The sequence below is a fragment of the Malaclemys terrapin genome, chromosome 3, assembly GCF_027887155.1.
Source record: "Malaclemys terrapin pileata isolate rMalTer1 chromosome 3, rMalTer1.hap1, whole genome shotgun sequence".
NCBI classification, from domain to species: Eukaryota; Metazoa; Chordata; order Testudines; family Emydidae; genus Malaclemys; species Malaclemys terrapin.
The window spans coordinates 200,909,053-200,933,510 of NC_071507.1; the positions used below are offsets into that span (position 1 = coordinate 200,909,053).

At 40.2% G+C, this 24,458-nt stretch overlaps 1 protein-coding gene across 2 annotated transcripts in view; it reads left to right on the forward strand.

Moving 5' to 3' along the window:
* KIF13B (kinesin family member 13B) overlaps positions 1-24,458 on the forward strand; it is a 191,934-nt gene that overhangs the window by 97,369 nt on the left and 70,107 nt on the right. For both annotated transcript variants that reach the window (XM_054021922.1, XM_054021923.1), the window contains exons 12-21: positions 3,246-3,356; positions 7,843-7,977; positions 12,205-12,335; positions 13,457-13,543; positions 15,550-15,740; positions 16,527-16,734; positions 18,660-18,822; positions 19,497-19,643; positions 20,449-20,598; positions 21,316-21,444. In XM_054021922.1, the coding sequence (XP_053877897.1) occupies positions 3,246-3,356; positions 7,843-7,977; positions 12,205-12,335; positions 13,457-13,543; positions 15,550-15,740; positions 16,527-16,734; positions 18,660-18,822; positions 19,497-19,643; positions 20,449-20,598; positions 21,316-21,444 (1,452 nt within the window). The remainder of the gene's footprint in view (positions 1-3,245; positions 3,357-7,842; positions 7,978-12,204; positions 12,336-13,456; positions 13,544-15,549; positions 15,741-16,526; positions 16,735-18,659; positions 18,823-19,496; positions 19,644-20,448; positions 20,599-21,315; positions 21,445-24,458) is intronic.

A 24,458-nucleotide genomic window follows, 5' to 3' on the forward strand; every position in this document is an offset into this window, starting at 1 on the left:
CAAGCTTCCCTTGAAATGTTTCATTAAGTGGTCACATGGTAGTGTCCAAGCTTGAGCAGAGATCAAAAAGGAAGGAAGACATACAGATAGAACTAGGGGGACAGACATTTGAAAGACTGTGCTTGCTATTGGGAGGGCTTTACCTAACTACCCAGGAATACAGCAGAATTACAACACTTTCTTCAAGATATAAATATATTCACATGACTTCTGTTTACCTTACAACTTTCAAAAAATTTAACAATATTTATTATGAATTTATCCCCTATTTCAGGTGTTGAAGACAAGATACTTGTGATTAATTTGTGCCTCAAACTGAAGCATGCAGGAGCGTGATCTAATGGTTAGAAAACAGGGCTAGGAGTTAGGGTAGTTTTTGGTTCTCTTCCCAGAACCGCCAAAGAAGTTGCTGTGATTATGGCCCCAGCCAAGTTATTTAATCTGTGTCTTTTTCTCATTCTGGAAAATTGGGATAATACTACTTCCATCAGAGGAATGTTATGGGGCTCAATGGTTGAGGCTTTCAAAAGTGACTAGTGATTTTTTTGGTGCTTCAGTGTTGGGGTGTTTAAATTGAGACACGTGAACTTGCTGAGCATCGCCCCGTCCCCTCTGAAAATTAATCCCTTTTAAGGTATCTCAAGTCAGGCACCCAAAATCAGTAGTCACTCTTGAGAACAAAAACAAAAGCCAACAAAAAACGCACACATGCCAAAATTTTCAGATCCTTGGAGATCCTTTGAGAAGTACTGTGTGTTTATTTTATGGTTTTGTTTTCATTTTCTAGCTGGTTGTTGATAGAAAGGGATTAGTGCCCAAATAATGGAAGCTAGCTCTCTAAAACAATGTAATATAAGTGATCATTCCTTTTCTGTGTGTTAAATCCTACCCCCACCATCATCTCAATGGAATTGACACAAAATACAAAATTTTTTAGCTTGTAGCTAAAAGTCTGCACTGTAAAGATCATAAGCTATATTTGTATCCTCTCTTCCCCTCCAGCTTATTGCATTTGTATATGACCTATTTATCTTCATAAAATAATCGCTTACACATATTTCTAAAAAAAAATGTTTAGTGACCCATATGGACAGTCGCAGAATTACATTCTGAAGTTCCCATCTAAATTTAGACCTTACAGTGTATTTTTCCTTTTGGTGTCAGTGTCTCTCACTTTCTCTCTCAAATAGCTGTAAGCAGAACAATATCTCACACTTTCATTTTTTACTGGACGAATAAGATTCATTCCTCTCTTTTGATCTTTTTATTTTATCTATACTAGTTGAGTCAAGTTAACCTAACTCTTCTGGAACTAATTCCAAAATATGGTACTGTGTCCACACTAAGTCTACCAACATTTCTCTGCTGATCTTGGAAACTAAACAACCAACTAATTCAGACTCTCTGGGGATGCGCCTGCTTTCCTACATTCTGGTTTTGGTCCTGTGTATCTGAGAGCTTTGTATTTTGTTCTAATAAATATGCAATGTTGTGTCACCTGGGTGTCAAAATAATGTTAATAATGCTTAGTGCTAATTTTATATATCTCATGCACATACGCTATCCAAACAGCAACCAAAAAATCCTCTTTGTGTAGGTATAATTGATCTCCATGCTGATGGAGAAGCAGACACAGATGTTAAGTGATTTGTGTAAGATCATATGAATAACCAAAGCAGATTTAGAACTTGAAAATAACTTATTTCCAACTTTCTGCTTTGCTCACTAGATCCCATTACCTTTGCTTACTCAATACTTTATTAGAATTAGACATATTAGATCTTTGTTCTAGAGACTGCACTGGCTTCCGTTTCCTTCCTGGATACAATCCGTGCTGTTGGTTTATGAGCTATGAATTCCTTATGATTTAGATATGTAAAAGGTGGCCTTTCTGCTGCTGAGATGCTCCAGCTGACAGTCCCTAGACTAGTATATCTGGGGACTGGGGAAACTCCAGTACAGAGGAGGAACCTACACTCCTAGCTCTTGCTTCTGCTCTTGGTCAAAGAGATCTGGAGTCTGTTCAGGGCATGCAGCGAAGTCTCTGTGCTTACCTTGGATTCTGCTTGAAGGAATTATGGTTGTGGGGTTAGGAAGTTGGTCCAATGAGGAGCTATGTTTCACAGAAGAAATGAAAGGTCAGAAGTGACCTCGAGAAGTCATCGAGTCCAGACCCCTCTGCTGAGGCAGGATTAAGTATATCTAAAGCATCCCTGACAGGTGCTTGTCTAACCTGTTCTTAAAAAGCTCCAATGATGGGGATTCCACAACCTCGCTTGGAAACCTTTTCCAGTGCTTAATTATCCTTATAGTTAGAAAGCTTTTCCTAATATCTAACCTAAATCTCCCTTGCTTGCATGATTGACATTGTGTAAACACCAAGTGGTTGACAGTATTTTCATTTGGTAAATGGAAATGATACACAAATAAGCATAAATTATTATAACAAATCTACTTCCTATTGAAGATAGTATAAGAAGAATACCCCAGTACTAGTACTGGTGGGCATTACATATGATACAGAAACATCAGCCCCATATCAATCTCATGGGGAAAATATCTATCCACTTGCCTCCTTGAATAAGCATGAGGCTCTGACTCAGTCATGAAGGCCAACCAACTTGATGAATTGACAAGGGGAGAGAATTCCCGTGTTAATCATTCTGTTAGGCTCACCCTGCCTCCAGCTTTGCAAAATACAAACAGGAGTGTTTCAGCTGTCTGAGTGATCCATGTGGAGAAAAGTGATCTCTTAGGAGCCGAACCCTGGACCATGCAAAATTAAATCTCCGCAATAATGACCATGCCAATAATCATTGGGACCTTAACTGCCTTTTTGTGGGGAAAATCATTGAGAAAATGATGGCAGGCCAACCCCAGCATTTCTGACAATCTCTCTGATTCTTTTAGATACCAACCAGTGAGGCTTCAGAATTGAACATGGCAACAAAATGGGCTTAGTATATGGTTGATCTCTTCATGGCAATGGAAAGACTTCTTGTAATTGATTTACATTAGGGCAGATAAACACTCTCTTTTGAGGGTCTGTATTTGGAACTAGCAGTACACGAGAGAAGTGGTGGTGATAAGTGATTTGGTTAAATGTGTCGAGGGAGATGAATTCTTTCTGCGGTAGGAGTGGGGGTTAAGTTTCCTTTATTGACCTGTCAAATTGATGTCTAATCTATAAGGATAATCTAGGTACTAATATCAAAGAATTCAATGTCTTGTTTTTTCATTTGCAGGCTATGAAATCACCAGAACTGAAGGATCGGTTGGAGGAATCTGAGAAATTGATCCAGGAAATGACTGTCACCTGGGAAGAGAAATTAAGAAAAACAGAGGAGATAGCACAGGTTTGCATTTTCTTTGATTTTGGCAGTTAGGGAGAAAATCTTATTACTTACTTCCTTTCTTTATCCCTTCATAATAGTTGTCAGGATAGCCTTTCACGTTTATGGGTAAGTAGGTCAAGTTCATTGCCCTTTTAAAGGGCTTCTGCTTAATTCCTGGGATAGCGGGTTACATCACAGATTACTGCTCTGGGGACAATAATAAACCTTCAGACTCTATGTAAATTGAGAGATTGCTTTTAAAAAATCCATGGATGGAGAGGATTAGAGGGTTTTTATACCTTTCAGACAGTGAAATTGTCGACTGTGGTTAAAGATAGAGTGTGAGTGCATTAAATACAGGGTTATGTGCTGAATACCTCAAAAAACAAAATTAAGGAGCGTTCAGAATATTAAAAAATAATTGAACTTGTCTTTTTTCCTTTTTGTAACTTCAAAATCCCCCTGTATGTTCAACACTTCTCTTATCCCTGATGTTTAGAGCATTCAGCACATAACAGCAAACAATAAAGTTGAAAGTTTGTGCAGTTCACCATGACGTTTCCCATCCTTCCCAAACAAGTGTTGATGTAAGCACTTGCACTGAAAAACCTATTGAAAGCTCATGTAGATAGCATATTAAATAATGAGAAAATATAACCCTGTGATACCAAAGTGGTTTTGTAGGTGACATGATCAGAAACAAGGTTAGCTTGTTGGCCTCAGACCTCTTGAAAGAAATGTTATTTACCTTTTTTTCTTTATGCTCCTAAATTCTTGACCTGTTATAACATGTTTACAGAGCTGAGATCTTCAAGAGCCTTATCATAGTTTCTGGGGAAAAAAGTGAAATGTTGGCAGTGAAAGAATAAGAACAAGTGCTTGTGCAATGCTAAGTTTAAAAGGTTTAATTGTTAAGCTGTCTCAAGTGGAGTGATTTATTTTTGGTCTTGTGGCTTATATCCAACCTGCATTTTAGAGTGGGGAAAAATGTAAATGTGAAAAACCTCACTTCCATGTCAAACCTTTTACCGATTCTTGGTTTGCTAAAGATGAATACTTTCGCTTTTGCTGCATCAGGTTTTTAAATAGTAAAGTCTTAAGGTGTTTTTTTTCTAATACTGTCTATGATAAAACTGCTGGAATTCGTTTGTAAAATGGTGTGAGGGTATTTTGTTTGTTTCTCTCTGTTTTTATTAGAAAAAAAGTGCTAGCTTATCGGGTTCTTCAATACAAACTTTACATCCTCACCTACCGTAATATTTCTTCCACACCAGAAAGCATTAATAATATAAATATACATCTCCAAGAACAGAGATGATTCAATACAATAGAACTTTCAAGAATCCACCTTGTCCTTCCCAGGAGCATGAGGGAAGGAAATATTAAAAATGCCCAATATCGGATACAAAATTACAGGGTTGAAAAGAAAAGCAGCGAGCTGTGGTGATGAGGAAACAAAGTTATCAAAGCATTATGGGGAATTTAAATAAATGTCCATTCTCTCAAAATTTTAGAAGCATACAATAGGAAAAGCACACGTTATGAAAATTACTTAGACAAGTTAGATGTCTGCAAGTCACCAGATTCTGATGTAATATATCCTAGAATATTCAAGAAGCTGACTGAGGAGATATCTGAGACATTAGCAATTATCTTTGAAAAGTCATGGAAGATTGGAGAGATTCCAGAGGACCAGAAAAGGGCAAATATAGTGCCCATCTATAAAAAGGGGAATAAGGACAACCCGGGGAATTACAGACTAGTCAGCTTAATTTCAGTACCCACAAAAATGGAGCAAATAATTAAGCAATCAATCTGCGAACACCTAGAAGATAATAAGGTGATAAGTAACAGTCAGCATGGATTTGTCAAGAACAAATTGTGTCAAACCAACATAATATCTTTCCTTGACAGGCTAACAAGCTTTGTTGATAGCGGGGAAGTGGTAGATGAGGTATATCTTGACTTTAGCAAGGCTTTTGATACTGTCTCACATGACTTCTCATAAACAAACCAGGTAAATGCAATCTAGATGGAGCTACTACAAGGTGGGTGCATAACTAGTTGGAAAACCATTCCCAGGAGAGTAGTTATCAGTGGTTCACAATCAAGCTGGAAGGGCATATCAAGTGGGGTCCTGCAGGAATCAGTTCTGAATCCGGTTCTGTTCAATAGCTTCATCAATGATGTAGAAAATAACACAGAAAGTACACGTATAAAGTTTGCGGAAGATATCAACCTGGGTGGGGTTGCAAGTGCTTTGGAGGATAGGATTAATATTCAAAATGATCTGAACAAACTGGAGTAATGGTCTGAAGTAAATAGGATGAAATTTAACAAGGACAAAGTACTCTTTAAGAAGGAACAATCAGTTGCACACCTACAAAATGGAAATGACTGACTAGGAAGGAGTACTGTGGAAAGGGATCTGGGGCTCATAGTGGGTCATAAGCTAAATATGAGTCAACAGTGTAACACTGTTGCAAAAAAAAAATCATTCTGGGATGTATTAGCAGGAGTATTGTAAGCAGGACACAAGAAGTAATTTTTCTGCACTGATTAGGCCTCAACTGGAGTATTATGTTCAGTTCTGGGTGCCACATTTCAGGAAAGATGAGGACAAATTGGAGAAAGTCCAGAGAAGAGCAACAAAAATTATTAAAGGTGTAGAAAACATGACCTGTGAGGGAAGATTGAAAAAATTGGGTTTGTTTAGTCTGGAGAAGAAAAGACTGAGAGGGGACATAACAGTTTTCAAGTACATAAAAGGTTGTTACAAGGAGGAGGGAGAAAAATTGTCCTCCTTAACCTCTGAGGAATGGACAAGAAGCAATGGGCTTAAATTGCAGCAAGAGCGGTTTAGGCTGGACATTAAGAAAAACTTCCTAACTGTCAGGGTAATAAAGCACTGGAATAAATTGCCTAAGGAGGTTGTGGAATCTCTGTCATTAGAGATTTTTAAGAGCAGGTTAGACAAACACCTGACAGGGATGGTCTAGATAATACTTACTCCAGCCATGAGTGCTGGGGACTAGACTAGCTGAGTTCATGAGGTCCCTTCTGGTCCTATGATTCTATGATTGTTTGCTATACTATTGAAGATTTTAGTTTAATTTTTTCCCTGGACCTATGCACTTAAATTTTTTGCATAATACAGAAACTCTGGCTCTCATATTTTTTTAAAGAAAATCTTGCATGGTTCAGACCAGGAATCAACTCTTTCTTTGGCCTATGGGTCCTGTGTCTACCAATAGGTTATAGAGAACAACAGCCTCGAGTTTATAGACTGGAACTGAGTGAGGAAATAGCAATTTTGATCATGGTTCTGCCGTGGACTTCTTGTGAAAGTTACTTAACCCTTCTATTTCTCAATTGCCCCTCTGCTTAAAAAAAAAAGGTAGGGGGATTACTTCTTTTGCTCACATGAGGCAAGACTATAACAGAGTTCTAAAAATAACTAGATACGTTCATGGTCTATCAATGTCTATTAGCCAGGATGGGTACAGATGGTGTCCCTAGCTTCTGTTTGCCAGAAGCTGAGAATGGGCGACGGGATGGATCACTTGATAATTAGCTGTTCTGTTCATTCCCTCTGGGGCACCTGGCATTGGCCATTGTTGGAAGACAGGATACTGGGCTAGATGGACCTTTGGTCTGACCCAGTATGTCAGTACTTATGTTCTTATGAGCATTGTGAGACAACTCTGGGAAATTCCTTGTATTACGGTGGTGGGGAATTCTCTCCTCTGCAATCCTAGCTTTAGTAGATGATGGACCCTCACCCGATTCTCAGTTTTCTGTTTAATTTCTGAGCTAGATGGTATTATTAACCAAACTGTGGCCATTCTTTTAGGAAAGAATGGCAAGATAGAAAGATATCTATCCACTACAAAGTCAAAAATGTTTGGGTGAAGAGTGGAATACTGGGAGAAAAACTTTTAACATTTCCCTGTAAAAGATGTACACTTGTAATAAAGAACTGCTTTGTTGTTGCACTCTAAGAAGTCAATTGATGAGAATAATATACCATCTTAAATTCTACTGTTTTTGTTTAGCAGGAAATCTTTCCTGCATTACTTAAATAGAATTTCAAATCTGTTGGTGTTCAGTTTCTATGGGACAAAGATGAACAGAGTTTGACTTGGCAAGGATTTGGCTGAATTTGTTGCCTCCTAGCTAAGAATGGGAAACAAAAGGCGGTAGAGATGGCTTTGTGTTGCTGTTTCACTATTTCAAGGAGGCTATATTGAAGCCCAGGCAGATCTACAGTGTGATCCTCACAACTACACTCGTCTTTTGCTAACAAGATGTAACCCTCTGAGACTATAGGGTTCCAACATGCAGTGGCAAGAGGCTCATCAAAATTAATTTCCTGGTTACCTTGTTTAATCTAATAAATTGCTGCCTATTATGTTGGTTTGATTTCTTAGCAGGTAGTAATGTGCACTGTAATATATCTGTTTCTTAAACATCTTAAACATTAATATTTTGGAGGTTTCTCTTACAGGAGCGGCAGAAACAACTGGAAAGTCTTGGCATATCTCTTCAGTCTTCTGGAATCAAAGTTGGGGATAACAAGTGCTTCCTCGTTAATTTGAATGCAGATCCTGCTCTCAATGAACTTCTGGTCTACTACTTAAAGGTGAAATAACACTTTGTTTCAACATGTTTAAGTGGATCATTTAACCCTGTGAAAATGCATATGGGTAGAGAGTTCCTTATGAGAAACAGACTACAGAGGCGTTGTTTAGTGTCCAGTGGTTAGCAAAAATGGCACAAATACAGCTTGTTTTTAATTGCAGGTCATCTTTACTGTTACAGAGAACCAGAAAGCAGTGTAAATGTGTCTTAGTAGCATTTTGTATCCTTAGAAATTTTCCCTTTTACAAGCAGTTGTCTGGCCTTTACAGCTCTCTTTGTGTAGCTTTACTCAGAAAAGTGATTATGCAAAAATGGGGGCATCTTACTAAATCAATTTGCTTCTCCAGGTATGTTCAGTTATATATACTGACTTCTAAAATTAGTTTTTACTTCTGTTATCACTGCAGAATCAATATGGCTCTGGGGAGAGAGCTGGGTTCTGTTGACGTGCAACTTCTGATTGTAGAATTTCATATTATTGGTGATGGGTGCAAAAGAATGAACCCAGTTTAAGTCTTGGATTCTGGGCTAGTTTGTAAATTGAGCAGGTTTGATCTGGAGGCAGAGTGACAAATGGAATCTATGCTGCAGTTTTAAGTCACTTTTCAGCAATTTAATATTAAGTTCAAGTCCCAAAGTTCTCACATTGTTTGTTGTTAATGATTTCCCTCCCACTGAAGTGGAATACAGTAATTGATCTTGAGGCAGTCACATGATTAGCATTTGGGCTAAAAGTGGTTTTGTGCTGCCTCTCTTAGGAGATGTATGTTATCTTCTTTTTAGATCAGTCATTGTATATCACAGAGCAAACCGCTACCCAAAGAATTAAAACAAAAGAAAAAACCCTTATTCATCACTGCCCCTTATAACCATTAATAAACAACAAAAGAGCTGATTCAGGATTTTTGGAGAGGAGTCAAAGCATTTCCAGGCGTCTTGTATGTAGGAGTCTGGATTCTGATTCATACTGCTAAGTCAGCCTCAACTCTGACAGCTATTGAGACTGTGGTGATTTCTTTGTTGCTTAATATGAATACATAACAAGAATACATTAATGACAAAGCACATTCGGAAGGATGACCTCAGTCCATGAGCAAAATGCACTCATTGTTATGTGGTGTAGAATGGGGAAACTAGTAAAAATAATACTCAATGTTCTTGCAATTCCCTTTCAGAAAGAACCAGAACTATCTATCTTAGAGTTGTATTTTGCTTCTCATTACTGTTATAGTCACTAAAAATCAAATTTAGAAGCCATGTCATGCTCGACTCCTCCCATTTGGGGGTAAAAATCTCAGCCTGGGTTAGGGTTTGTGTTTGGATTATTTTTTAGATTCTTTTTTGTTGTTTTTATTTTGGATTGATTTGTTTCAGACTTTCTTTTTGGGTGATTTCAGATTTCTGAGTAGAATGGGGTTTCAGTTTTGTGTCATTCTGGTGGAGAAAAGGCTTTTTCAAAGAGGAAAGTTTTTGCAGAATTTCCTGAAGAAGATCAGAATTTGGATCCACCAAATCTTAGAGCCAACTCCCTTTTGTCAGTCTAGCAGTCATCTTCGACCTCTTTTGTGTTGAGCCATCTGAGCTCTGCAAGAGCTGGGTAGAGCAGGGGTTCTCAAACTGGGGGTTGAGACCCCCTCAGAAGGTCATTAGGTTATGTGGGGGGTCGCGAGCTGTCAGCCTCCACCCCAAACCCCACTTTCCCCCAGCATTTATAATGGTGTTAAATATATCAAAAAAATTTTTTAATTTATAAGGGGGGGGGGTCGCACTCAAAGGCTTGCTATGTGAAAGGGGTCACTAATACAAAAGTTTAAGAATCACTGGTCTAGAGCTCCCTTTGGTTGGGGAAGTATTAGCTAAATTGGAAAAGATGGGGATCAATATGAAAATTGAAAGGTGATAAGGACCTGGTTAAAGGGGAGACTACAACGGGTCATACTGAAAGGTGAACTGTCAGGCTGGAAGGAGGTTACTAGTGGAGTTCCTCAGGGATCGGTTTTGGGACCAATCTTATTTAATCTTTTTATTACTGACCTTGGCACAAAAAGTGGGAATGTGCTAATAAAGTTTGCAGATGACACAAAGCTGGGAGGTATTGCTAATACAGAGAAGGACCGGGATATCATACAGGAAGATCTGGATGACCTTGTAAACTGGAGTAATAGTAATAGGATGAAATTTAATAGTGAAAAGTGCAAGGTCATGCATTTAGGGATTAATAACAAGAATTTTGGTTATAAATTGGGGACATATCAGTTGGAAGTAACAGAGGAGGAGAAGGATCTCGGAGTATTGGTTGATCACAGGATGACTATGAGCCGCCAATGTGATATGGCCGTTAAAAAAGCTAATGCGGTCTTGGGATGCATCAGGCGAGGTATTTCCAGTAAAGATAAGGAGGTGTTAGTACCGTTATACAAGGCACTGGTGAGACGTCATCTGAAATATTGTGTGCAGTTCTGGTCTCCCATGTTTAAGAAGGATGAATTCAAACTGGAACAGGTACAGAAAAGGGCTACTAGGATGATCCGAGGAATGGAAAACCTGTCTTATGACAGGAGACTCAAAGAGCTTGGCTTGTTTAGCCTAACCAAAAGAAGGCTGAGGGGAGATATGATTGCTCTTTATAAATATATCAGAGGGATAAATATCAGAGGGGAGAGGAATTATTTAAGCTTAGTACCAGTGTGGACACCAGAACAAATGAATATAAACTGGACATTAGGAAGTTTAGATTTGAAATTAGACGAAGGTTTCTAACCATTAGAGGAGTGAAGTTCTGAAACAGCCTTCCAAGGGGAGTAGTGGGGGCAAAAGACCTATCTGGCTTCAAGACTAAGCTTGATAAGTTTATGAAGGGGATGGTATGATGGGATAGCCTAATTTTGGCAATTGTTCTTTGATTATTAGCAAGTAAATATGCCCAAAGGCTGTGATGGGATGTTAGATGGGGTGGGATCTGAGTTACTACAGAGAATTCTTTCCTGGGAGCTGGCTGGTGAGTCTTGCCCACATGCTCAAGGTTTAGCTGATCGCCATATTTGGGGTCGGGAAGGAATTTTCCTCCAGGGCAGATTGGCAGAGGCCCTGGAGGTTTTTAGCCTTCCTCTGCAGTGTGGGGCACGGGTCACTTGCTGGAGGATTCTCTGCACCTTGAGGTCTTTAAACCACAATTTGAGGACTTCAATAACTCAGGCATAGGTTAGGGGTTTGTTACAGGAGTGGGTGGGTGAGATTCTGTGGCCAGATTCTGTTGTGCAGGAGGTCAGACTAGATGATCATATGGTCCCTTCTGACCTTAAAGTCTATGAGTCTATGGTTGATGGAGAGCTCTATTCTAGGGTGTAAAGAGAAGTTGTGCCCAATTGTTTTGGGTATTCTACATGTAGACTAGTGCCACATACAACTTGCGTCATACTGTAAGTGGTCTGTATGCTACCATTATCTGGTCTTAACTAGTAGTCCCTTGTTAGCCTCTTACCATTGCTACTGTCACTTCTTTACATTGAAGGTACGTCTATGTGCTGCCAAAAGAAGCATGCAATGTAGAGTACACACCTGTGTAGCTGCCCTAGCAGGGATATAACTAACATGGTAGCTGGTGAGGCATGGCTTAGGCAAGTAAAGAAACATCTGAAGGGTGGGGGTACGTAAGTAAGTAGGGGAAGACTCTGGTAGCGGGGCAGGGCTCTCCCAGCTCCCTGTTGCTGGAGCCTTTCCCTGCTGCAGGAAAAAACTCTGGCTGGGGAGGGAGCTGGTGGGAGCAGGGAAAGGCTGAGCCATTCCTGTCTGCCTCTCCGCTGCAAGAGCCTTTCCTGGGCAACTGTAGCTACACACTGAAGTGTGGATGCGGCATGTAGCTACACGCTGCTGCTGGTGTGTAGTGTAGTGTAGATGTAGCTCAGCATAGCACTTCTCGGTCGCTAAAGGATTCCAAAGTGTGGGCCTTTTTCACTCTTTGACGTGAAGGTCTAGTTCAATTTAAAATTTGTTGTTATTCATGTCACTTATAAATCAGTTCAATTCCATTTCTCTGATTGTTTCTAGTTATAGTGTCTCCTTCCCCTTTTTTAAAAATTACTAAGTAGCTTTCAAAACTTCAGTAATTAAGGGAATGGACATGTCCAAAAGGTAGGATGTAAGAGTGTGAGGTGTGCATGCACTATAGAGTAATCAGAGGGAAATTTCTGCTACCTGTTGCTAACATCTGAATTTGATTCTTCCACAGGAGCACACATTAATAGGGTCAGATGACTCCCAAGATATCCAGTTATGTGGAATGGGAATTCTTCCTGAACATTGTATTATAGAAATAACCTCAGAAGGACAGGTTATGCTAACACCTCAGAAAAATACTAGGTAATGTTACAAAATATTGTAAAGTCAGTTCCATAACTTTAATATTAGTAAATAGGGTGAATGGTGCATGAAGATGATTTCTAAATAAGCTTTTTTCCTTAATCTCAAGATAAAATGCTACTTGGCTTCTGTTTAGATTTTAATAATTAGCTTGCTGTGTTCCCCATGAACAGCTCTGTCAGTGCATCTCATTCCTAATAGATAGTATCCTTGCTCTTCCAGTTCTGGGTCTTTTTGGATTAGATTTCAAACAGAATATCTGGGATATGTGTCTCTTTTTTCTTAATGATGAGACAAAAGTAAATTATAGTTTCAGCAAACACGTGCTAACTTATTTGCACTTGTCTAAATTTAGCTGTGAGTGTCAAGATTTAAACTAATCTTCTATAAACACTGTTCATATGTGAAATTTTATTGAAGCACTTGCTGTGTTATCCAATTAACGGATAACGGTACTTGGAAAGTAAAAGCTACGTTCCAACAAACCACAAAATGCCATGTACCTTTGGGGTCTCTATCAAAAGCTTAATGTTCCATATAATTTGGTGATGAACATGTAATGGGCATGAAATTCCTGTACTTTATCAAAGTTCTGTATGTGCAGGCCTAGGAGATTGGTCTATTTTAGAAATCAACAGTATAAAAGTATAGTTTTTGCCAGTATGAACCATAACACTGGAGTTGATGATGTCTCCAGTAAACCCTGCATATAGCCAAGATTGCCAACATTTTCTTTACATGGTGTATGTTTATTCTCCCTGTATTTCTAAACAGTGTAAAAATAGCTGTGTTTGCTTCCAATAGGCTATATTCAAAGCCATACACTTTTTTTAGACCCAATAGGTTTTTTTTCAATTATGCTCTTCAAGTACAGTCTGTGTTTAAAAAAAAAAAAAAAAAACTAAATATTATGGAGCTTAAACGAGAGTTTAAATCAGCTCAGGGATTGGTGAAACAGTGCCGAGTTACAGGAGATATGCTTGCTTATTAATTTGTAATCCTCAAACCTGCTTTCCTCCCCCAAACTAATTGGGAGAATGAAACAAACTATTCTCCCCCCACAAAAAATAAAACCTATCTGGATGTATGTGTAATAGCTTTTCTTCTTCTTCTCCTCACAGAACATTTGTAAATGGTTCTGCTGTTGTGGGTCCTACCCTGCTACACCATGGAGACAGAATACTGTGGGGAAACAACCACTTCTTCAGGTATAAAAGGTCTTAATCCAGTTATGAGCTTGAGCCAGTTTTGCTTTAGCTTTGAGCACAAAGAATAATTATGGGCCTCTACCCGAGCTCTCAAGATGCAGATGGACCACATGCTGCCCATTCTATGGGTTTGTAGAGGCAATGCTGGCTAGAGGATGTTTTCGAATGACCAGTGTCATAGCCGCTGTGCACAGTCTTGGCTTGGTTGTGATGTGCTGAGGAGGATTTTAATTTATGTATTTCCAGGAGGTTGTGGCCCATTTTGATGTGGACCATGCTACCGTCATTAGCACCTTTGTCATCTCCAGATTAGATTACTACAGTGCACTGTATTTGGGGCTACAGTTTACATTTTTCTAAAAGCTAAAGTTGGTGTGGAATTCTGAAGCATCCTTGGTAAATAGTATGTCTCATTGTGAGCATATTATGCTGATCTGCAGTGTCTGCCTCTTGGTTTCTGGATGGAGTTTAAAGTGATTGACTTGGATTTATAATTTCCTAAGTGACATGGGACGTACTTACCCGAAAGACCACCATACACTGTGGCATACTGCTGCAGTTCCGGTCATTGGAGACCCTCAGAATGGAGTTCCCTCTGTTTAAAAAAAAGAAAAGTGATGATTGCTGGCAGGTGTTCTCTGGGAAGGGCCTCTCAGCTTTGTAACTCGCTCCCCACTCTTGGTCTGAAATGGCCCAACTCTTTTGACCTGTAGGGCATGCTGTAAAACCTCATTATTCTCCTTCCCTTTTGGAAAGGGGGAGGCTTGTGAAAGGGGAAGAAGAGGGAGATAAATGTGACCAGACAGTTTGTTGGTGAATGTGTGGGAGGGTTGATAAAATTGATGGGGTTGTAAATTATATCTGTATTTTTAAATGCTGTCAGAGGTGCCTACGGCCATAGATAATCAGTGGATTATTAGATGAACACAGGCTCCCAGTATGACGCTGTGGCCAAAAGAGCTAATGTGATCCTGGAAACATAAACAAGGAAATCTTGAGCAGGAGTAGAGATATTATATTACTTCTATATATGGCACTGGTGCAACCGCTGCTGGAATCCTGTGTCCAGTTCTGGTGCCCACACTTCAAGAAGGATGTTGATAAATTGAAGAGGGTTCAGAGAAGACCCATGAGAATAATTAAAGGATTAGAAAAACATGCCTTATATAGTTATAGACTCAAGGAGCTCAGTCTATTTAGCTAGGAAAGACAAGGTTAAGGAGTGACTTGATTAGTCTACAGGTATGTCTACACTACCCTCTGGATCAGCGGGCAGCGATCGATCCAGTGGGGGTCGATTTATCGCATCTAGTCTAGACCCGATAAATCGACCCCAAGCGCTCACCCATCGACTCCTATACTCCACGAGAGGCGCAGGCAGAGTCAACGGGGGAGTGGCAGCAGTCGACTCACCACAGTGAAGACGCTGCGGTGAGTAGGTCTAAGTTCGTCGACTTCAGCTACGTTATTCACGTAGCTGAAGTTGCGTAACTTAGATCGATCCCCACCACCCCGCAGTGTAGACCAGGCCTTTAAGTATTTACATAGGGAACAAATATTTAATAATGGGCTCATCAATCTAGCAGAGAAAGGTGTAACATGGATGTTTTTTTAAAAGATACACTCCCGGATTTATTTTGGGTAGATTCTCTGGTCTGTGTTATACAGGAGGTCAACCTGGATGATCACAATGGTTGCTTCTGGCTTTAGAATCTCTAGGTGTCCATCTGGTATAAATGGCTGTATCTGAAGGAGAGGAGAGAAGGGCTGTTGCACTTCCAGTGTGATGTAGTGGTCCCGGTTAGGGTGCTTTGGAACCTTTATTTTGACTCTACTACGGAAGGCACCATCTTCATCCACACAATATTTTAAAAGGAAAATCTGTGGCTTGTGGGGACTCGCCTTTGTTTTAAGAATCTTCTTCTAAAAGCAACAGTTTTATTACAGAGGCAGGGGATACAAATTGTTTGTTAGACATTGCTTTTTTTCCCCTTCTTGTTTTAAAGATTGAATTTGCCGAAAAAGAAAAAGAAATTAGAGCATGAGGATGAAGAGCAAGAAAACTCTATGGGGTACAGCAACAGTATCGAGCAGCTAGATATAGATGGAGACAATTCCAGTGAAGTGTCCAGTGAAATGAACTTCAGCTATGAATATGCCCAAATGGAAGTTATCATGAAGGCACTCAGTGGCAATGGTAAGAAGCAGCAGATATATTAAGAATACAAGCAGGGAATAGGATTACATCCTGAGTACCTTGTAACCCAGGAATCATTTTCCTTTATAGTTTCCTACTGAATACACTTTCTTCTCTTAGTCACTTTGCCCTTGAAGGGAAAAAAACTACAAAACTTGTTAGAACTCAGAGTTTCTGTTCAGGCAAGACCCAGAACTAGAACATCGGGGGTATCATGGTCTAGCATTGAGGTATTTGAGCAGAGCTGTGTACTCTCTGATCCTGCAATTGACTTTGAAGTCAAGTTTTTTGGTTTCAGTAGCCTTATATAGCTGCCAAAGGTGTCCCATTTTGTATTTGATTCCCAAAGGTGAGGGGAATTGATTCAACCTGACCTTGTCCATCTCTAACTTCCATTAGGTCACCTGCCTATCCATCTCTGATTTCTAATGCTAAACCATAGAACAAAACACTTGGTTTATTATATTTTGACAAAATATAATAGTCCAACTCTTTTAGTTATTGTTAATCTTTAGAGTACTCTTCATCCATTGATCTTAGAGCTTTACAAAGGCGGAAAACTAGCAGTATCCCTATTTTATAGATGAGGAATGAGCCATAGAAAAGTGGTAACTTGTTCAAAATCATGTGATAAATTCATGGCAGAACCAGGAATACAATCCAGGTCCCCTTAGTCCCAAACTCTGTGCCCTGTTCACTGGATCACTGCTTCCCTCTAATAGCTCTGCACACAGTGAGTGTCCAAACACTTCACTACTAGCTTCTTTATTTTCAACACCCGTTTAGACCCGATGCAGTCAATCTTGCAGAGCGTGGAACAGCAGTACGAAGAGGAGAAGCAATCCGCACTGGAGCGGCAGAGATTAATGTATGAGCACGAACTAGAGCAGTTGCGAAGGCGGCTCTCTCCAGAGAAACAACACTTCCGCAGCATGGACAAGTTCTCTCACTCGCCCAGCGCTCAGCAGCGCTTACGCCAGTGGGCAGAAGAGAGGTGGGTGATGAGAACATACAGCGTTTCTTAAGCAGTGGTGGTCAGGCTTGAGGTCCTCTAATGCCAGTGAAGTCTCTTATAGATTTCAGATGCATTTGACTACAACACATGTCCTTAGCTCCCAAGAAGAGCCCTGCAGAGAAACAACAATGTTGTGGGGATACCATCAGCCAAGAGGAAATGTCAGTGTAAGGATTATCAGACCACGCATTTTGTTCCAATAAGTTCTCGAAAATAAAGGTGGAAAAGAACTATTTTGTCACCTTATCTAGTTATGCGGGAATGCTATCTACAGTGTATTCTCAAATGGCTCATCCATTTTAATTTTAAGTGAAGAATAGGGGATTGGGGGAAGTTTATGGACTCCTCTCTAAACTATAGCACAGGGTTGGCCAAACTTATTGACCCTCCGAGCTGCATAGGATAATCTTCAGAAATTTGAGAGCCGGCCACACCTGCTGGGGCTGGGGCTTGAGTTCTGGGTCATGCCAGCTGGGGCTCAGGGCTTCAACCCTGCAGCGGGGTGGTGGGGCTAGAGGCTTCTGCCCCTTGGGGCGGGGGGATAGCAGGGCTTCTGCTCTGCTGAAGGTGCCTGCCTGGGCTCGGGGTTTCGCAGCTGAAGCCCTGAGCCCCAACAGGCACTTCCTGTGGGGTTGAAGTCCCGAGCTCTTGCAGAATCCCTGAGCTCCTCCCCCACAGTCTGGTAAGTGGAGATTGGGGGGAGCATGGGGAACTCTGTGAGCTTCACTTTAACTGTAAAAGAGTCGTATGCAGCTCGCGAGCCATGGTTTGACCATCCCTGCTATAACAACAGTTATCCCAAGATCGTCCACCCTGAAAGCAACTCCTTTCAGAGGCTGCAAAGCTACCCTTACAGCCACTGCATTTCTTCCACTCATGTTAATCTATCTGACCTGAGCAGTCTTAGGATAGAGAGTGGAATAGCACTAGATGAAGGGAGGATTGTCCCACAGTCCCTGCAAGAGTTGGTCACTGGCTCTAGTAATTCATTTTAGGTCCATGAGAGGGATCCTCGTGCCCCTTCCTAGAAAATTCCAGTGAAGGTGCTCAGGACTTCTGCCTCCTGTCATAACAGAATCACTGACCGTGTTTCTGACAGTAACAGCAGCCTTATGGTGAAAGAGGTGCTTTGCCTAAAGCAAAGGGTGAGGCAGAAGACACTGAATGTAGTAGTAATTAAAACACACACACACAGGCACAACCCAAAAAACCAATAATCCACTGTTAACTTAAACTGCCAAAGAAATATCATTTTTTGAAAAAATAAGTATTGTAATGAAGGATGGAGCATTTCATCTCTAGGTCACAGGTTCAAATCCAGCCCAGATCAGTTGTGACCATCTCATAATATTTTGGTGGCTTGTGTAGAAGGACTTTGGTGTCAGCATATATCCCTGTGAAGCGTTTTCTGTATCACAGTAGGCACTAATTTGTTGCACTCTTCTCAGAGAACAAATATTGACTGCATCATGGAGACTGAATTATCCTTTCATCTTAACACAGTTTTTCCACTTCTGGGGTGGGAAAGGTGTGGAATAGCTCACACAGATGCTGCCTGTTCTATGGATACAGGGAGAGGCCTTTGGGTCTCTAGACTTGGCAGCCTGGCAACTTTTGTATTCACTAAATTCATATAAATTTCAAATATCTTTTTTTTCAAAGGGACCAAGTTAGTGTTTAGCTAATCTTTCTATTTTAAAATCAGTTTCTTTGGATATTGATTCCTATGAATACCCTACCTACATGGTAGTGATCAGCCCAATGGTCCTTTGTGTTCTCTCTAAGGTGCCACAAGTACTCCTGTTCTTTTTGTGTTCTACTGCAAATCTAGTTAAGTTTCCTCACTAAATAAAACAATTTATTGGTTGTCCTCTTTTCTTTTCTTTTTTTTCACCCTTTAAAAGAGAAGAAATGTTGAACCACAGCCTGAGGAAGCTGAGAGAGCAAATTGTTAAAGCTAATTTATATGTGAGAGAAGCCAGTTTCATCTCAGAGGAATTGGACAAGAGCACGGAGTATAAGGTCACTCTGCAGATCCCAGCTTCAAGCCTTAATGCTAACAGAAAGGTGAGGCAGCAGCTCACTGAGCTTAATCATTGTTCAATAAAGGGTTGCCTCGTGGAGCACTTCACATTGTGATCCAATGGCTCTAGTGATCTAGATAATTTGCCAACATGTTCACACTCATTTTGAGAACCTCTGGGTTAGAACACCTATTAGGGATGGTGTAGGTTTGCTTGGTCTTGCCTCAGTACAGGGGGCGGGACTTAATGACTTCTCAAGGGACCTTTCAACCCTACATTTTTATAATTCTATGTTAAACATTTTATTGTAATTTTGCCTTAATAAAAAGTTATAAGGAAATAAATAAAAGGAAGGAAATGATTAAGCAACTGCATGAGTTTGGACACTGTAGGTGGAAATAATCTTACTTTGAATTTAGAGCCTCTTTTATTTGAGGCTCTTTATGAAATGCTTAAATATTCATCCTTGCAACGCTTTTGTAAAGGAAGGAATCTATGAAGATTTCTGCCATTGTTACTGGGATAAAATGTGACAGTTTAATAGGACATGGCAATGCTATGTTGACAGTTGGACTTGGATTCTACTATTCCAAATTTGGCTGCTTAAACAAGAGGTTTTTTTTAATCAAAAAGTTACTTTCTGTTTAACTTTGTGCCAGTTGTCATGACATGGATTCCTTACTCAGGCCGCCTTTTCTAATGGTTTTGTTTCTGCAGCGAGGTGCAGTTCTCAGTGAGCCTGCTATTCAGGTGAGAAGGAAAGCGAAAGGCAAACAGATCTGGTCACTGGAGAAATTGGAAAACCGGCTGATAGATATGAGAGAACTTTATCAAGAGTGGCTGGGGTGTGAGAAGGATGACCCAGTAAGTAAGAATGGGGAAGAGGAGAAACCAGTAATGTGGTGAGAAAATTAAGTGCCTGTTAAGTTTTAAAAAAAATAGGATGGGAAACTATTGGGTGAGGGGAGGGTTGGCAAAAAGATGCCAGTTATCTTGAAACCTTGCTTATTTCTAGTATTGAACAGAGACTCCGAAGGTTCTTTAATATTTCATTGACCTGCTGTACCTTATCACTTTCATATTTCTTTCCACTTGTGGTTTGACAGTGGATCCTAGAAGGAATAGGATTACAAGGAGAGAAGCTAAGTCGAGAGAACAAGAATTGTGCTTCTGGTCAACTTTTGAATGGTGTGAATTTAAAATGGTTAATATAACCTGTCTGAAGATAGGCCCCAAATTTATCTTACTGTAGTCTACACTACAAAATTACTTTGATATAACTACATTGCTCAGAGGTGTGACTAATCCACATCCCTGAATGAGAGAGTTAAACCAACCCTATGCGCCGGTGTAGACAGCACTATGTCGGTGGGCACATAGCTACCGCCTTTCGTGGAGGTGAAATTAATAAGCTATGGGAGAGCTCTTGCCCTTAGAGTGTCGTCACCAGAAGTGGTACAGCAGCACAGCTGCAGATTTGTACTGTAGACTTGCCCTGACAGTTACCATGGTTGTTCGGATCACTCTGATCAATTTTCATTTCTTGCCTATGTCAGACACTCTAGAGGAAGAGAACAAAAACCTGTGAAACCTCACCAGTTCATCCGTGCTGTGCAAATGACATTCTATTATATACTTAGTTTTTACATTATTTTGAATTTGATTCAAGTTAACCAGGTCTTACTTCAAGCGAGCTGATCCATTCTATGATGAACAAGAAAACCATAGTCTCATCGGAGTGGCCAATGTTTTTCTTGAGTCCCTGTCTTATGATGTGAAGCTGCAATATGCTGTCCCTATCATCAATCAGAAGGGAGAGGTTTGTCATTCCTATACATCATACTTTTTAGCTGTTTAATGGAAGTCATTAGGGCTTTTCAGTATTGTACGAAAGGTGACCCCCAGCCACTGGCACATGCTTCTAATGATATTTCAGGATTGAGTGGCTAGTCCTTTACCTTCTCCCTCTGGTATCTTAATGATGCACCTGTGTGTTACTTGGGCAGCTCCAGATCCAGGTAGAGCAGTCATAAATGAATGGGAGGCAATTGGGTACAGTCAAAGTAATACCTTGCTAATGGTAATGCTCAGGGGTCCCAATTGGGATTGAGGCTCCACTGTGGTAGGTTCTGTACAAGCTCATAGGAAGACTGTCCTTTCCCCAAAGAGCTTGCGATCTAAAACAAGTAGGGGGGAGGGATAGCTCAGTGGTTTGAGCGTTGGCCTGCTAAACCCAGGGTTGTGAGTTCAATCCTTGAGGGGGCCATTTGGGGATTTAGTTGGGGATTGATCGTGCTTTGAGCAGGGGGTTGGACTAGATGATCTCTTGAGGTCCCTTCCAAACCCTAATAATCTATGAAGATAAGTGAATGGGACAAAACAATAGAAGGGAAGTGGAGGAGGGAGGAAGAGGTCCCATGATGACAGATTAGGTATGCTCATAACATAGCAGTGCACTGGCATAGCTACCTGAAAAGGTTAGAAACCATTGTCTGGTGGCACCTGATAATCTTTCCCACCCACCTTTTTTCATTAGGTGTCAGGTCGTCTTCATGTTGAAGTGGTACGAGTGAGTGGAGCGATTGGGGAGAGAATCGTAGGAGGTGATGATAGCACAGACTGTTCAAGAGAGAACGACATACAGGAGAACAAACTAGTTTGCATGGTGAGTTCTAGATGCATTCAATAAAAGCTATTGTCACATCCTCAATATTGAACCAACTTCTTCCTTTCTGTTACTTACTACCCAAGTGTAAAAAACGTGATTAAATGTTTGTGGTGCATTAGCTTCCATGTTGATGATAAATTACACTGTATATTCTTTTGTTTACCACCTATGCTCAGTTATACTATCGTTATCCTACCATGTGGATTGTTCAGTTTATAAAGCCTGTTTGAAAGAATCTCGGTGTTTCAAGATTTAAAGAAAACAAATAGCTATGAATGCTCAGTGATGTGTGCAGTCTACTACGCTGGTTGTATTTTTCATGAGCTTGCTTAATGCCCTGGGGTTCAAAATTGGCCCTGAAATATCTCTGTCATGTCTCCTCTCAAAGAATTTCATTTTCTGAATGGTGGAAATAATGCAAGAAGTCTGAATCTTGTGATCCTTTGGTCCCATAATGGCATTTTTCTGGTCCCTGTGGCATTTATTAAAAATGAAACCAAAAAAACTAAGATTTACCCTCGAACATTTTTATCAGCCTTATATGGGGCCCTAATAAAACCAAATGTGTAGTCTTATTCTTATAGTCAACTAAAAAAAAAAGATTTTGAGTCAAATAACCCTGGTCTCTCACATGTATATATGGGAAGTGCGGGGAGGGGGGGAACCTGTTCTCTTGTGCATGGTCGAGGTGGGATGGGAGGGAAAGCATGGTGGATGCCCAGAAGAGGGAGCTAAGTGTGCAACAGCTCTAAATGGTGTCTGTGTGCAAATGGAAGGCACTGGTCGCCACTAGCATGTCATGATACATGCATATTGCATGATCCAGAAATTAGGAAGCTACAATTATCTAGAAAATCCTAATTCAGTTGAACTTAGTTCTACTAGTAAAAAGGGAAACTTACTTTGCAAAATATTACAACCTGTTTAAAATAATGGATTGTACATTTAGAACAGAATATGAATTTGAAGTTAAGGTTCCGCTGCACCTTGGTAAAACATGCAAAACAGTTCAAGAGAGATGGCAGTTTTTCAGAGAGATATTATTAAAGGCACAAGAGCAAACTATCCCACTGCGTAGGAAAAAAAGAAAGTATGGCAAGAGACCACCCTGGCTCAACCAGGAGATCTTCAATGATCTGAAACTAAAAAAGGAACCCTACAAAAAGTAGAAACTAGGTCAAATTACAAAGAATGAATATAAACAAATAACACAAGTTTGTAGGGACAAAATTAGAAAGGCTAAGGCACAAAATGAGACTAAACTACCTAGAGACATAAAGGGTAACAAGAAAACATTCTACAAATACATTAGAAGCAAGAGGAAGATCAAGGACAGAGTAGGCCCATTAGATAGTGAAGAAGGAAAAACAATAACAGAAAATATGGAAATGGCAGAAGTGTTAAATGACTTTTTTGTTTGTTTTCACCAAGAAGGTTAGTAGCAGTTGGACATCTAACATAGTGAATGCCTGTGAAAGTGAGGTAGGATCAGAGGCTAAAATAGGGAAAGAAAAAGTTAACAATGATTTAGTCAATTTAGATATCTTCAAATCACCAGGATGGGATGAAATACATCTTAGAATACTTAAGGAGCTGACTGAGGGAGGTATTTGAGCCATTAGCGATTATCTTTGAAAAGTCATGGAAGATGGGGAGATTCCAGAGGACTGGAAAAGGGCAAATATAGTGCCCATCTATAAAAAGGGGAATAAGGACAACCCAGGGAATTACAGACCAGTCATCTTAACTTCAGTACCCAGAAAGATAAGGGAGCAAATAATTAAGCAATCAGTTTGCAAATACCTGGAGGATAATAAGGTGATAAGTAATAGTCAACAGGGATTTGTCAAGAACAATCAAACCAACTTGATAGCTTTCTTTGACAGGGTAATAAGCCTTGTGCATAGAGGAGAAGCTGTAGATGTGGTATATCTTGACTTTAGTAAGGCTTTTGATACTGTCTCACATGGCCTTCTTGTAAACAAACTAGTAAAATACAACCTAGATGGGGCTACTATAAGGTGGGTGCAAAACTGGTTGGAAAACCCTTCCCAGAGAGTAGTTATCACTGGTTCACAGTCACATAACGAGTGGGGTCCCACAGGGATCAGTTCTGTTTTGTTCAATATCTTCATCAATGATTTAGATAATGGCATAGAGAGTACACTTATAAAGTTTGTGGGCAGTACCAAGCTGGGAGGGGTTACAAGTGCTTTGGAGGATAGGATTAATATTCAAAATGATCTGGACAAACTGGAGAAATGGTCTGAAGTAAATAGGATGAAATTCAATAAGGACAAATGCAAAGTACTCCACTTAGGAAAGACTAATCAGTGCACACCTACAAAATAGGAAATGACTGCCTAGGAAGGAGTACTGCACAAAGGGATCTGGGGCTCATAGTAGATCACAAGCTAAATATGAGTTAACTGTGTAACACTATTGCAAAAAAACAAACCTCATTCTGGGATATATTAGCAAGCATGTTGTAAGCAAGGCACAAGAAGTAATTCTTCCGCTGGAGAAGAGAAGACTGAGAGGGGACATCATAACAGTTTTCAAGTACATAAAAGGTTATTACAAGGAGGAAAGGGGAAAATTGTTCTTCTTAACCTCTGATGGTAGGTCAAGAAGCATGGTCTTAAATTGCAGCAGGTTTAGGCTGGACACTAGGAAAAACTTCCTAACTGTCAGAGTAGTTAAGCACTGGAATAAATTGCCTGGGGAGGTTGTGGAATCTCAGTCATTAGAGATTTTTAAGGGCAGGTTAGACAAACACCTGACAGGGATGGTCTAGATCAGTGGTTCCCAAACTGGGGTTCACAGGGGATTCTCAGGAAAAAATTCCCTAATGGCGGACAGGATTGTCCATAGGAACTGCGGGCAACATGGGGCTAGCAGCCCAGAGCCTTGGGGACTTCCAAGAGCTAAGCAGATCAAAGCAAGCATATCTAAATCTCCTCAGTGTGATAAACTTCAAGACTCCTTATACGAAATAGAAAGGGAGGTGG